The following is a 14086-nucleotide window of genomic DNA, read 5'->3' as shown; positions in this document are numbered from 1 at the left end:
AATTTTGAAAATTATTTTCTTCAAATCACTTCTTGTGTGTGCTTCCTTGCTATGAGAGACTAAAAACAAATCAGAATTTAAGCAATTAAAACTTACATGACAATCTCAAATAGCAAATCTGCTATTCCTAGGAACCCCAATAAATCACACCGATCTAAAACTTGCAAGACAATTTCAATTTTACTACCAAAATGTTTAAAAGGAAATAATGGCTACAGGTTTATGAAAGCCATTCACTAAAACTAATGTCTAGAGTGAAGTTGCAATATCATAACCAACTAAAAATTTGTTTCTTCAAATCACTTCTTGTGTGTACTGCCCTGTGTGTACTGCCCTGCTGTGAGAGACTAAAAAAAAAAAAATATGACTTTAAGCAAGCAAAATTTACATGATAATTTCAAATAGCAAGTCAGAAAAATATTAGTCAAATAATAATGCATAATTAATAGTACTTGGGAATTTCAAATTGTAAAACCAAAGCAATACATAACCCTTAAAAGGGACATTGAATCCAACTTTTTAATCGTAAAAGAAAAAAAGAAAAAGCTGTAGTGAATTTAACGTTTATACCTATAGGCCATTGCAAACGGAGTAAATAAATCTTATACAGTAGAACTGTAGAAGGAATCAAGTTTGAGTAATATTACAATCAACCAAAAGCAACTATTATAGTTAAATAATTATAGTTCAATCAGGGCTAAACTCCAAATATAACAATTATGTACAAACATATATATATATATATATATATATATATATATAAGCCACCTTTGTAGAAAGTATTCACACAGTATATATAACTGCACTTCTGCAATATTGTTACTACAGTACACATCTGGCAATCAAAGAATTTTACACACTAAAAAGTTTAAACTTAATAACGTTGTTACACCGAAACCCAATCACAACACTACAATAGTAATAGGAATCTTACCGATGCATTAGCCGCAACCATCATCAATACTAGCACTTACATCGGTTACCACAAACCGTAACAGGCAATACCATATCATCAGATATTAGTGTACTACTGCGAACATTAAAGTTCACATTACAATGCTAAGACGTTCATTCTATGTCGAACTTCATATTACTTTAAAGTTCAAAACCTGAATGCAATCCAATCCAATCCATTCAAAATACTCAAATCTAAATCATATTTAAACCCAGATTTAAAGAACCAGAAAACAGAGACTAACCGGTAGAGGATATGGATCTGATGGTGGCAGAGGCCTGACTTCTTCTCAGATTTTCTCTCTCTCTCTCTCTCTCTCTCTCTCTCTCTCCACTCTATGCCTGACCAAATCTCTCTCTATTGTTCTTTTTCTCCCCGTCTCTCTGTTTAATAATTCAACATTACATATCTCCTTGAAGGGCTGATTGAGGGCAAGATTCTCAAAATCCTTATACTGGTGTAATGATCGGGCTTTCAATTGGTGTATTAATCAAGCTTTTGGTTGGGTTTAACCGTAAACATGGCGGTTGTCAAAGTCCGGTGATGGAACAAACGGTGGTCTCTCTGTGTCATAATTTTTTTTTCCTCCTTCTCTATCTTAGTATCGTAGGTTTTTTATTTTCCTCCTATCGCAAGTTTTTCTCTTGGACCTTTCATTGTGACCCGTGGTGGTTCTCTCTTTCTCCTCTGTATGGCATGCGTTTTTTCTTCTCCTTCCCCTTTTCTGTATTGCTAGGTTTTTTTTAGTTGCTAAGTCTTTTTTTTTAATATTTTATTTTATACACAACCACAATCAAACGGTGTTAACTTGGTAAAACAATATAATGTATCGCTTTTTAAAGTTACACATGTCTGAATTTTAAGTAGGGACTTTTCCTATTTGTCATTACCTCCTTAATTCTAAGAACTCATTTTCTCTCAGCTTCTGCTATTATATATATATAGATATAGATATAGATATATATATATATATATATATTTAGATTATTACTATTTTTAGAATATGAATAATGCTTGATATACAAAGTATTTTACAAAAAAATTTACAATCTGTTGATGTGGTGAGTGATTACTGGTAAATGATTATTAGTAAATAAAAAAGTGATATTAATGGTGGGCGTAAATGAAAACCAATAAGAGGTTAGTTACATCAACGTTTTGTAAAAATATTGTAAAATAGTTTGTGTCTGTAGTATATATTACTCTTAGAATATTTGGACTATGTAAATCTTGAACACAATTGAATATACTCATCATAATGTGTTGCTGCATAACATCACGTAGTAGCAGCTCAGACCACCAAAAGAAAGGCTGGTAGTATAGGCCTCAAAATTATTCAACGTGGTTACTTCAATAAACAATCTTTCCTCAAAACTGATGTAAAGAACTCTAGTTACTTTGATCAAACCTTAGCGAGGATGTAATTCAGTAATTGAAGCATCATTTGTTGAGGCTAGCAGAAGAGATTGATCTGACTGCGAGTCTGGTTCAACGTTGCTGTGTATAAAAAATGCAGGTCGTGAAGGTACTGATAAGGTGATAGAGTTGCTATTAAGCATTAGAACGACTGAAGCCATGGTTAGTCTATCAGCAGCATTTTCTTGAACACATAATAATCCAATGTGAATGCATCGGATTATTTCGGTTGTTGAACCAACCCCCAATGTGGGGTCTATAATGTTTGAAGCTGTCATGTTCCTCCAATTTGTCCATGCCTGCAAAATGATTTAAATGCCACACACAAAATTTCAGCATATAACTTCTTTTATTTTGTCAGTATCACTGTACAAGTAGAACCCAATCTAAGGTAAAAGGAAAATGTATATACGAAGATATTGTACTTACATAAGTAAGAAGATCCTCCCCATTTTCTTCGTTACGGAAGTAACCATTTTTTTGTCCGCATATCATTTCAAGAACTAACACGCCAAAACTAAAGACATCAGATTTTACTGAGAAGTGTCCATGATATGCATACTCTGGAGCCATATACCCACTGCATGAGAAAATTAATGACATAACTTTATATACACACTGCATATGGAAATTAGTAACATTAGTCTAATTTAAATGACAACAGAGCTCTGAAGTCTTAACACTCATTTTTGAATAGTACTAATTTTCTCTAATTTATTGGAGATGGTTCAATATTTATTGGGACTTGCTTTTACAATGCAACATAATTCTTGTAATTGACAATACAAACATGTAATATTACAGTAATTATAAATTTTACTTGCTAGGATACTTACTACGTCCCGACGATTCTATTTGTATTGATATGGGTCTGATCTAGTATAACCAATCTTGCCATGCCAAAATCTGCAATTTTGGGATTCATCTCATCATCTAGCAGAATGTTACTAGTTTTGAGATCACGATGAATGATGCGAAGTCGAGAATCTTCATGAAGATAAAGAAGACCTCGAGCAATGCCTTCTATGATTTTGTAACGCGTTTGCCAATCCAAGTATGCACGTTTTGTGGGATCTAGATTATTCATTTAAACTATGAGTCTATTGAAAAATGACATATCCAAGTGTATTTGAAAATACATGCAACTTATAAAATATTATGAATAAATCTAGAATTTACAGTAGAATTGCAACCATACCAAATATAACTTGATCGAGGCTTCCATTTGGCACAAACTCATAAATTAGTAGCCTTTCACATCCTTCCAAGCAGAAACCTCGTAGCTTAACTAAATTTCGATGTTGAAGCTTAGCAACTAACAATATCTCATTCTTAAATTCTAAATCACCTTGTCCAGAACCCGGGGATAGCCTTTTGACAGCTATTTCTTGTCCATTGGAGAGCCTACCCTATAGACACATTAAAATATTCAATATGCAACCCTTGATAATAATAATAAATTGTGAATTTAACTTGTTATGGCAGACAATTGATATACTTGACCATATGGAATTGTCAAATTACCTTATAAACAACACCAAATCCGCCTTGACCAAGTTTATTTGCATCAGAAAAGTTATCTGTAGCAACTCTAATTGTTGGAAAATCGAAATGCAAGGATTCAGTACTGCTAATTTCATCCACTGCTTCACATGTGGAACCAATCAATACATCAGGATTAGATAAGCAGTTTTTTTTTTTTTTTAAAGATTGATGCAATTTAAATTATGTGCATACGTCATTAATAGACTCGCAAACACTAATTACTGAAGTAATCGTAGAGAACTACTAATGCACAGATAAAGTTTTCCGGAGGAACACTAGCTCTTTCAATAGCTTATCTTTCTAGAAAATTTGATTTAATGTTAAAACGATGATAGCTTAATTCTGTTTTGTAAGTACCCCTATTTGTTTTTCTATTATAATAAGCCACACAAGTATCATGAACACACCACCTCATATTTTATCTTTCTCACAAAAGCAAAAGGTGTCATCTGTATTATTAAATCACCTCAGGATACGAAGATCAAGCCTATCTCTAAATCACAATCACAAAGCTACAAAGTAGGAGGAGATATAGATTGCAATCAGAATTGATATTGAATGTTAGTTTGAATGTTATTCTTTTCTGGTGATCCAATAATCTGAACTAGAACTCATTGAAAAATACCCCACATTATTTCATGTTCCGTTTTACCTAAAAATTTATAGGAAACATTTATGCCTTGAAAGTCAATTGTCACTAGTATTGCCTGTAAATAAAGCATCATATATGTATATATAAATACACACACGCTTATTGTCTGAATTTATTCTTATATGTTAAAGAAATTATATATTTAAAAATAGGAACAACAAACCAATTTTCAACTTACTTTTAGCTTTCTTTCTTTGCTTCCTCACCCTTAAAGAGATGCAGATGCAGATGATTATTACAACGAGAATGACCACCACCACAACTATGGCGATGATAGTTTTAGATGAGTTAGTCCCCTTTCCTGTAAAAATCAGATATCTGTACTCAATAAAACATTCCAAGCTTGAATTTGAAATTAACATTATTAGTGGGAAAAAGAAGTTAAAAATTGAAAACAAAAGTTGAAAGCATGAATAATTAATTAGAAATCAATAATTGATATACATTCATTTTTACACCACGTTGAGTTATCAACTTATGATGAAACATAGTTAAAAGTCTTGTAGCTCGAACAATATCACTTTCACATGGATTTATTACTGACACTTAACTTATTAGATATCAATTAGTTTAAGTGTGAAATAAAGCATATGCTTGATTAAAAATATAAGAAACATTGGTGACCTAGAAATATAATAAATATTGTGAAGGGTGGAAAGATATCCCACTTGGACAAGTTGCCATGCTGCACAACTCATCACCATTCACCACATAACAACCCACTAAGACAAGTTGGGTGGGCTTTTTATTTTTTTACTATACTATCCTTCAGGTCATGGAAGTTAATCATTTTGGCTGCATATGAGCAAGCAGTCCTATCACAATCAACCAAAAGATTTTATATCCATATTAAGAACACTGCTGTGCAACAGACTCATAAACAAAACCTATCCACCAAATTTATACTACTTATAGATATATAGTCACACCAATGATCTGTCGTTATTTCTGATATATATATTTTTGGTTTGAAATTTCAGTCAAGAATAATGATCATTAATCTCAGTTTGAGATAACCAACTGGTTAAAAATTGGCAACCCATAGAACCTATAAGCAGAAGCATGTATTGACAACAAAAAATGCTAAAGCTACCGTAGAAATTAACGCCATTAATTATACTTTGGTGGCTATTAAATTTAAAGGTAAACACATGCTCGTAGATAGCAAAAAGCTTAAAGGCTTCCTTTGGTGCAGAGTTTGAGAAAGTGGGAGATGAAAAATATTTTGAGGATAGAAAGGTAGGAGGATAAATAAAATAATTCTAGAGACACAACTAATCATATGTCTAATTTCACAACTTACTTATGATTTGTGCTATTGTATGTTTGGTTGGGAGATTAAAAAAGTCGGATGGTGGAAAATAAATGTAAATTTACTTTGTTTGGTGGAGAAGAAAATGAGAGCAATAAAAAATTAAAGTTTGTATAAATTTACAAATAAAGAAGAAGATTGGGATAGGACCAAAATGATAGTTGGTGAGTAGAAAATAAAAATAAAAAGGTAATGTAAAAGGACAATTAAGTCATTTTGGCTTAACTATTCAATTTTAGTCAAATTTTCTCTCCCAATTTGGTGGCCCTGGTGAAAAACACTTTGGCTCCATCATTTTCCCTCTTGTTTTGAGTGTTTTTCCTCCTTCACCAAATAATGGAAAGCATTACTTTTTCCCCCAATTTTTCCACCCAAAATTTCTATCCTCTTTATTTTCACCACAATCAAACGTAGCCTAAAGTGGAGAAAATCATGAATCAAAAACTGGAGTTATATGATAAATTATGATTTACCGTCCTCACACTCCCAGTACCTGTCCATGAAAGTAGTCCTATACTCTAATAAATCTACACTGTCGCTTGTATAGTAGCTAATTTCCTTCACTATAAACTAAAGCATGTGTTTTCGTACAGGCAGAACAACTTTGAAACTTTGAATAAATTACTTAAACATACAAAATTATATATACCCCACTTTTTATGAGTAAAAAAATACAGGATTTTTCTTATCTCCCCACTAATAAACAAAAGCATTTTTTTTTTTTAATTTTTTTTTATTCTAACTACTTAGGCCTCATTTGGTAGACTTGTTAAACAACTCATTTTTAGTTTTTAAATAACATTACACATATTTCTACACACTTTTTCACCCACGTGTATTTTAATAAACTACAAACAATATTACTCAAACTCTTCTACTTAACGAGCCCTTAATTTCTAAGTATTTTTTTCTTATGGAAACTTTCTAAGAATTTCTCTTATCTGTATTGTTTAAATTTTCTTCAATTGTAACTGTGGGGCCCAAAATTTGAGGTCCCAGCCCACTTCGTGTTAAAGGCCCAAAGCCCAGGCCGAGGAGCCCGACTGCCAAGAACGCGCAATGAAAGCTCCTTGAAGGCACAAGGATGTGGCCGAGGACGACTTTACGTCCAACATCTCACAAAAACGCCTGAAGAAAAGGACAGATTCAGTACAAAAGCAGCACAAGGGAGAAAGCTGCCAACACCTTAATGTGGAGCCCAGCACCTGACAAACCCATACCCCATACCATGCTATCCAGCTTTTCCCAACCACTCTGACGTGAGGATTGACAAGACGAGTAACCACCCCGAACAAGGAGAAACGGACACGTAGGTGAAGAATGGGAAGGAAATACTAGTATAAAAGGGAAGCTTGCGGCATTTTCAAGGGGGGTCTCTGCCTAGGAACTAGAAAGAGGAGGGGGTGAACCCATAAAAAAGAAGAATGGCGAGGGTGAGACGCTCCTCGGACTAAGTCCGAGGAGATAGATCTTCACACCACATCCGTGTAAGGCTTAGCCCTACAGGCCAAACCCACCTTCGTATGGGCTTCCATGAAAATCCTGACTAAACCGTTGCCCAACGACCAAGGTTCAGCCTTTCCAAACCCATTCTCTACAAATCGTATTGTTCGGGCCCCTTTACATACGAGCCCATCCTTGGGTCGTTAATAATTGTGTCCTACAATTGGCGCCGTCTGTGGGGAAGGCTTGCACGTTGGCGCGAGTGGCGATGGAGTCAACTCTCTAGCAAGCAGAGGTTCGCTGAGTTTCCTCCATCTCCGACGACATGCAGTTGTTGCTCCGACATAAACTTCTGCTAGGGGCTACGCCTTTTAGTGCCAATGGCACATGTAGCTATGGGGACTTCTGGCCTCAAGCCAGCTTTTCCCGCCCTGGTCTAGGGGCTTACGTTCGAAAAATAAATAAACAAAAAAGAAAAAACTACAAGTTTTGGACAGAACCAAGGCCTTGCATGGTCCTCGGACTCAAGCCTATGGGGAAACCAAGTACAAAGTAGAAAAACTACAAGTTTTGGACAGAACCAAGGCCTTGCATGGTCCTCGGACTCAAGCCTATGGGGAAACCAAGTACAAAGTAAAAAAACTACAAGTTTTGGACAGAACCAAGGCCTTGCATGGTCCTCGTACTCAAGCCTATGGGGAAACCAAGTACAAAGTAAAAAAACTACAAGTTTTGGACAGAACCAAGGCCTTGCATGGTCCTCGGACTCAAGCCTATGGGAAAACCAAGTACAAAGTAAAAAAACTACAAGTTTTGGACAGAACCAAGGTCTTGCATGGTCCTCGGACTCAAGCCTATGGGGAAACCAAGTACAAAGTAGAAAAACTACAAGTTTTGGACAGAAACAAGGCCTTGCATGGTCCTAGGACTCAAGCCTATGGGGAAACCAGTACAAAGTAGAAAAACTACAAGTTTTGGACAGAACCAAGGCCTTGCATGGTCCTCGGACTCAAGCCTATGGGGAAACCAAGTACAAAGTAAAAAAAACTACAAGTTTTGGACAGAACGAAGGCCTTGCATGGTCCTCGGACTCAAGCCTATGGGGAAACCAAGTACAAAGTAGAAAAACTACAAGTTTTGGACAGAATCAAAGCCTTGCATGGTCCTCGGACTCAAGCCTATAGGGAAACCAAGTACAAAGTAAAAAAAACTACAAGTTTTGGACAGAACCAAGGCCTTGCACGGTCCTCCGACTCAAGCCTATGGGGAAACCAAGTGCAAAGTAGAAAAACTACAAGTTTTGGACAGAACCAAGGCCTTGCATGGTCCTCGAACTCAAGCCTATGGGGAAACCGAGTACAAAGTAAAAAAAACTACAAGTTTTGGACAGAACCAAGGCCTTGCATGGTCCTTGGACTCAAGCCTATGGGGAAACCAAGTACAAAGAAGAAAAACCACAAGTTTTGGACAGAACCAAGGCCTTGCATGGTCCTCGGACTCAAGCCTATGGGGAAACCAAGTACAAAGTAGAAAAACTACAAGTTTTGGACAGAATCAAAACCTTGCATGGTCCTCGGACTCAAGCCTATAGGGAAACCAAGTACAAAGTAAAAAAAACTACAAGTTTTGGACAGAACCAAGGCCTTGCACGGTCCTTCGACTCAAGCCTATGGGGAAACCAAGTGCAAAGTAGAAAAACTACAAGTTTTGGACAGAACCAAGGCCTTGCATGGTCCTCGAACTCAAGCCTATGGGGAAACCGAGTACAAAGTAAAAAAAACTACAAGTTTTGGACAGAACCAAGGCCTTGCATGGTCCTTGGACTCAAGCCTATGGGGAAACCAAGTACAAAGAAGAAAAACCACAAGTTTTGGACAGAACCAAGGCCTTGCATGGTCCTCGGACTCAAGCCTATGGGGAAACCAAGTACAAAGTAGAAAAACTACAAGTTTTGGACAGAACTAAGGCCTTGCATGGTCCTCGGACTCAAGCCTATGGGGAAACCAAGTACTTAGAAGAAAAACTACGTTATATGGACCTTAGAATCTATCCGAGGAGAACTTCTCATTAACAGTTGGGTTAATCCCTAAATGCACGGATCCCCCAGTCTACTCTCGGATCCTCAGTACCAAAGGGATTGATGCAATATAGGGCAATATGTTACCAAAAAACACAATCGAAGTCCCTCACTACTCGGCTACCCTCTCGGATGAATTATTTAGAGTTCATCGTTCTCGGACATTTGTTTTGCATGTATCGCACAGCGCTCGGCCGTTATCTCGGTTAGTTTCATGAGTTTAATTTATTGAGAATTACCATTACTATACTTGATACTGTCAATAGGTTTAAACTAGTAGGAATTTGTTTTAAGGCATTTTTCTGCTCTAAGTATCATTAAAGGCAGGCGTATATTTAATATTCACGCACAAAGTAGTTGTTGCAGAAAAGAAAAGTATTTAGAAAGAAACAAACTCATCTTTTATTAAGACAAAGAAATAGTACAGTGTACAATGAAAGCTGGAACAAGCTTATACTAAAGCTAACTATGTAAGTGAAAAGAAAAGATACAAGAGAATGAGGATAAAGCCGAAGAAGAAGTACAGAGGAGAGACTGGCTGCTGTTCCAAGATGTTGATTAAGGGAACCATTCCTCAATACTTTTACATGCCCATAACTCAGGCAGCCAAAGAACCCAACGTGGGGCCTGCACCGTTGAAGAAAAGGTGCAGAGAGCGCCTGGCTTCGAGCTAGCGCCGCTGAAAAAAAGGTGCAGGGAACCCAACTTGAGGCCCACACCGTTGAAGAAAAGGCGCCGGGAACCGAAAATTGAGGAGCCCCCACGAAAATTTGCCTGCGACAAGGCAGACGGCGCTGATGGCGGAAATTCTTTTTTCTGACATACCAAAAATCTGGCATGACCAGAACCTGCTTCGGATTTTGGCTAAAAGAGGGAGAAATACCATTTCCCCCTTGTCAAAACGAGGGACGGACTTGAATCTGTGTCTTCCTTGTCCGTACCACATCACCTTAAGTATCATGAGGATTCGGTGCCTCTGAAGCGCGCGAAGACCTCTCATCCCCATCCACGCCTCAAACATCTTGCTTTGAGGCAGAATGGCCCTAGAAATGAAGATCCTGGATATGGCAAAAGGAGTATGATTCTGAAGGGAACAGGAGAGTTCATATGTAAGGGGAGTGACCCCCTACCCTATTTATACACAGAGCAAACCGGTGGCATTTAATTCATGCAAATTTCCAAGGAATGCTGCGGACAAGGCAGACTTGGCTCAATTCCCAACCTCATCCGCAGCCGTAGGATCTGAAGATCCTCGTGAAGACGCGCCTCGAGTACCGAGACGTCAGAGGACTCCGCGTGAGTGAGAAATAAAGGAGTGTCCCTTATTTTGACACGCCTCCCATGTAAATAGAAAAATACAAATAATAATAGAGTATAGGATTTGAACGAGCCATAATGTGGGCCTAACGTCACCAAAACCCTCCTCCCCAACTAAAAAGTCGAGCAGCAGGATTTTGAGGGGCTATTGCGGAGCCCAAAATTTGAGGTCCCAGCCCACTTCGTGTTAAAGGCCCAAAACCCAGGCCGAGGAGCCCAACTGCCAAGAACGCACAATGAAAGCTCCTTGAAGGCACAAGGATGTGGCCGAGGACGACTTTACGTCCAACATCTCACAAAAACGCCTGAAGAAAAGGACAGATTCTGTACAAAAGCAGCACGAGGGAGAAAGCTGCCAACACCTTAATGTGGAGCCCAGCACCTGACAAACCCATACCCCATACCATGCTATCCAGCTTTTCCCAACCACTCTGACGTGAGGATTGACAAGACGAGTAACCACCCCGAACAAGGAGAAACGGACACGTAGGTAAAGAATGGGAAGGAAATACTAGTATAAAAGGGAAGCTTGCGGCATTTTCAAGGGGGGTCTCTGCCCAGGAACTAGAAAGAGGAGGGGGTGAACCCATAAAAAAGAAGAATGGCGAGGGTGAGACGCTCCTCGGACTTAGTCCGAGGAGATAGATCTTCACACCACATCCGTGTAAGGCTTAGCCCTATAGGCCAAATCCACCTTCGTATGGGCTTCCATGAAAATCCTGACTAAACTGTTGCCCAACGACTAAGGTCCAGCCTTTCCAAACCCATTCTCTACAAATCGTATTGTTCGGGCCCTTTTACATACGAGTCTATCCTTGGGTCGTTAATAATTGTGTCCTTACAGTAACATCTATAAAATTTAATTTAAAATCAATAGTACAAAATGAGAGGTGACACAAAAGATGAGCAAATAACACTTTTCATAAGCAAATTTATCGAGTACCAATTATTACAAATAAAAATTTGTGAAGCTACATCAACTTAATGGGTCCTTGCTAATGTCTCCCATAATATTGGATTAGCTTATTCCATGAATTAAGTGTTTATTTAGAGAAAGAAATTACATAAGTGAGAAAAAAAAACAATAAACAAAAACAAAACAACAACTATACAATGCTGATATTTTTTTAAGTCATTTAACATATTTTTTTAATTTAAGAAATAAATGTTTACATAAATAACGTCTCACACACTTCTAATAATTTTTTTTTAAAAAGTATGTGGTCCTATATTTTTTTCTAATAATTATCTAATGTATAAGATATTATACTTATATAGAAGAACAATTCAGAAGAAGTCCTTTTGGGAAACGTACCTTTTGTAGGCGGAGGAGGAAGAGGAGGAGGAGATAATGATGGCGGCGATTCAACAAGAGTGCTGCCATAGAATTGTTCACGCTCTATTCTTAAGTTACAGCTGGGTGCAAGAATTCTCACTCCAGAATATTTACTACAGCAATCTTGAAAGCTGCTTTGAGCTTCAACTAAGCAATTACTACAATCCATTTCTAACAAATCAGGACTACACTGCATAAGCCCGTAGATCGTATAGTTGTCACTTTTATAGTACGCTGTTCCAACAGCAATCTTGCGAAAAATACCTCCAGCTGAAGCTCTAAATCTCAGGTCACGAAATAAGGGTTTTAACACCGCGTTGAACTCAGTCAAGTTCGAGACAACACCACTTGTAAGAGCTCGAGTAGGTTTAGTTTCCATAACACCAAATATCGAGTTGTTTGAGTATCGAGCTGTACAATTCATGTACCACATGACACCCTCTTTCTGTGTTGGACACAACTGTAAGAGCTCGTGAGCTGACATGTTGACACAACTACGGCAATCAGTTGGTGAAAGATCAGCTCTACAAAGCCCAGTGGCGTAAACTTTGTTGGTGCCCTCTCCGGCAGTGAAATTGTAGAACCCATAATCGATTTGGGTGTTGGATGAAAGAGTGGAAATGAGGGTATTAAGGTTTTCTCTAAGGGTACTGTTACTAGTAACGTTACCAGTAGTTGAACACTCATGAAGCACGCGGGGATCTCTCTGCGCATTAATGGTGGGATTAACAAGGATTATGAGAATGGCATAGAAGAAGAAAAGTGATAATCTTGAAGTGCTCATTATTATTGTCACTCTGTATTTTTGCATTAATGGGAAGATTTAATATAGAATGAGAATTAATGATCAGTTAATGTGCAAGTAGTAAAGTAAACCAATAATAATGGAGTACATTTTATTGTAAAGTAATGATGAATATATGGGATTGATTTGACTGTATGAACTTCTAGCAGCAAGTGGTACAACTTGCTAGATGCAGCTAAATTCCAAGTAGTGAAAGTCTGTGGTTATCCTATGAAAACCCATGGTATTCAAATATTGCCAAATTTCATTAAATGTTTTAATAAGAGGGGCAAGTTGATAAATTTTTAATGAATATTCTTTTCCTTTTTTTGCTTTACTTTTATATTTTTATTATAAATCTATGCAAGTGGATTTATATTAAGGTGGTTTAACCACAGATTTATATTAAGGTGGTGCCGTAGGAATTTGATTGGCTAAATTAATTGATTTGGAAGATTTCATTAACTTTATAATCATTTGACTATTGTTTTCTCATTCTTCTGTTCAAATTAGTGATCTGTCAAAGAATTTCAAAGAGGACTTGCTCGTTAGGGTCAATTCATTGTGGACGTAAAATTAACTGATTTGGAAGATTTTTCATTAACTCTATATATAGAAAGTGTCAATGCCAAAAAAAAAACAGTGAATTTCGTTTATTCGATTAGCACTCTTCCCGCTTTCACTTGCTTTTTTTTTTTTTTTTTTTTTTTTTTTTTTGTGGTAAAATGGCCTATTGAACATGCTTTTTATATTTTATTCTTTTATAAACATATGAGCTACTCTAAAAAAAATAAAATATAAACACAATAAATTGTTATAATATTTTTACAATTGTTAAGGTGTTAATTCTTTATAGGCCAAAATAAAATAATAAAATATCATATTGGAACTAATCACAACTAAAATAAAGGTATTGTGAAAAAAAAAAGTTTGACATCCATAACATTTTTAACAACACTTTTATAATAAATCATAGGAGGTAAATTGTTATTGGTTCTAATTTAAACTTACCAATAAAATTACTTTTTTGTCCTCCAATAACAACCGTAACAACATACTACTTATGATTTGTTACGAAAATGTTGTGAACATAAAATTTCTCTTGTGAAAACATTAAGACAATTTGTTGTTGTCATAATATATTCGCAACTACTGAAGTAGCAATTCTTTATGAATCAAAATAAAATATTACAAAAATGATGTATCATTATATTGTGTTTCTAGATTTTTTTTTTTTTTTTTTTTTTTG

General features: G+C 36.5%; 1 protein-coding gene across 1 annotated transcript; it reads right to left on the bottom strand.

Moving 5' to 3' along the window:
- Positions 1-2181: 2181 nt before the first annotated feature.
- LOC115991158 (putative receptor-like protein kinase At4g00960) lies at positions 2182-12864 on the bottom strand. The gene is made up of 7 exons (XM_031114899.1): positions 12033-12864; positions 4747-4869; positions 3896-4014; positions 3570-3780; positions 3208-3445; positions 2801-2951; positions 2182-2670 (listed from the first exon to the last, which is right to left on the bottom strand). Exons 1-7 carry the CDS (start codon positions 12862-12864, stop codon positions 2365-2367), a joined length of 1980 nt encoding a protein of 659 aa, XP_030970759.1. The 3' UTR covers positions 2182-2364.
- Positions 12865-14086: the final 1222 nt, after the last annotated feature.

This window comes from Quercus lobata, chromosome 5, assembly GCF_001633185.2.
Source record: "Quercus lobata isolate SW786 chromosome 5, ValleyOak3.0 Primary Assembly, whole genome shotgun sequence".
NCBI classification, from domain to species: Eukaryota; Viridiplantae; Streptophyta; class Magnoliopsida; order Fagales; family Fagaceae; genus Quercus; species Quercus lobata.
Note: the sequence above shows the minus strand (reverse complement) of the source record. Positions and strands in the feature narration are given on the sequence as shown.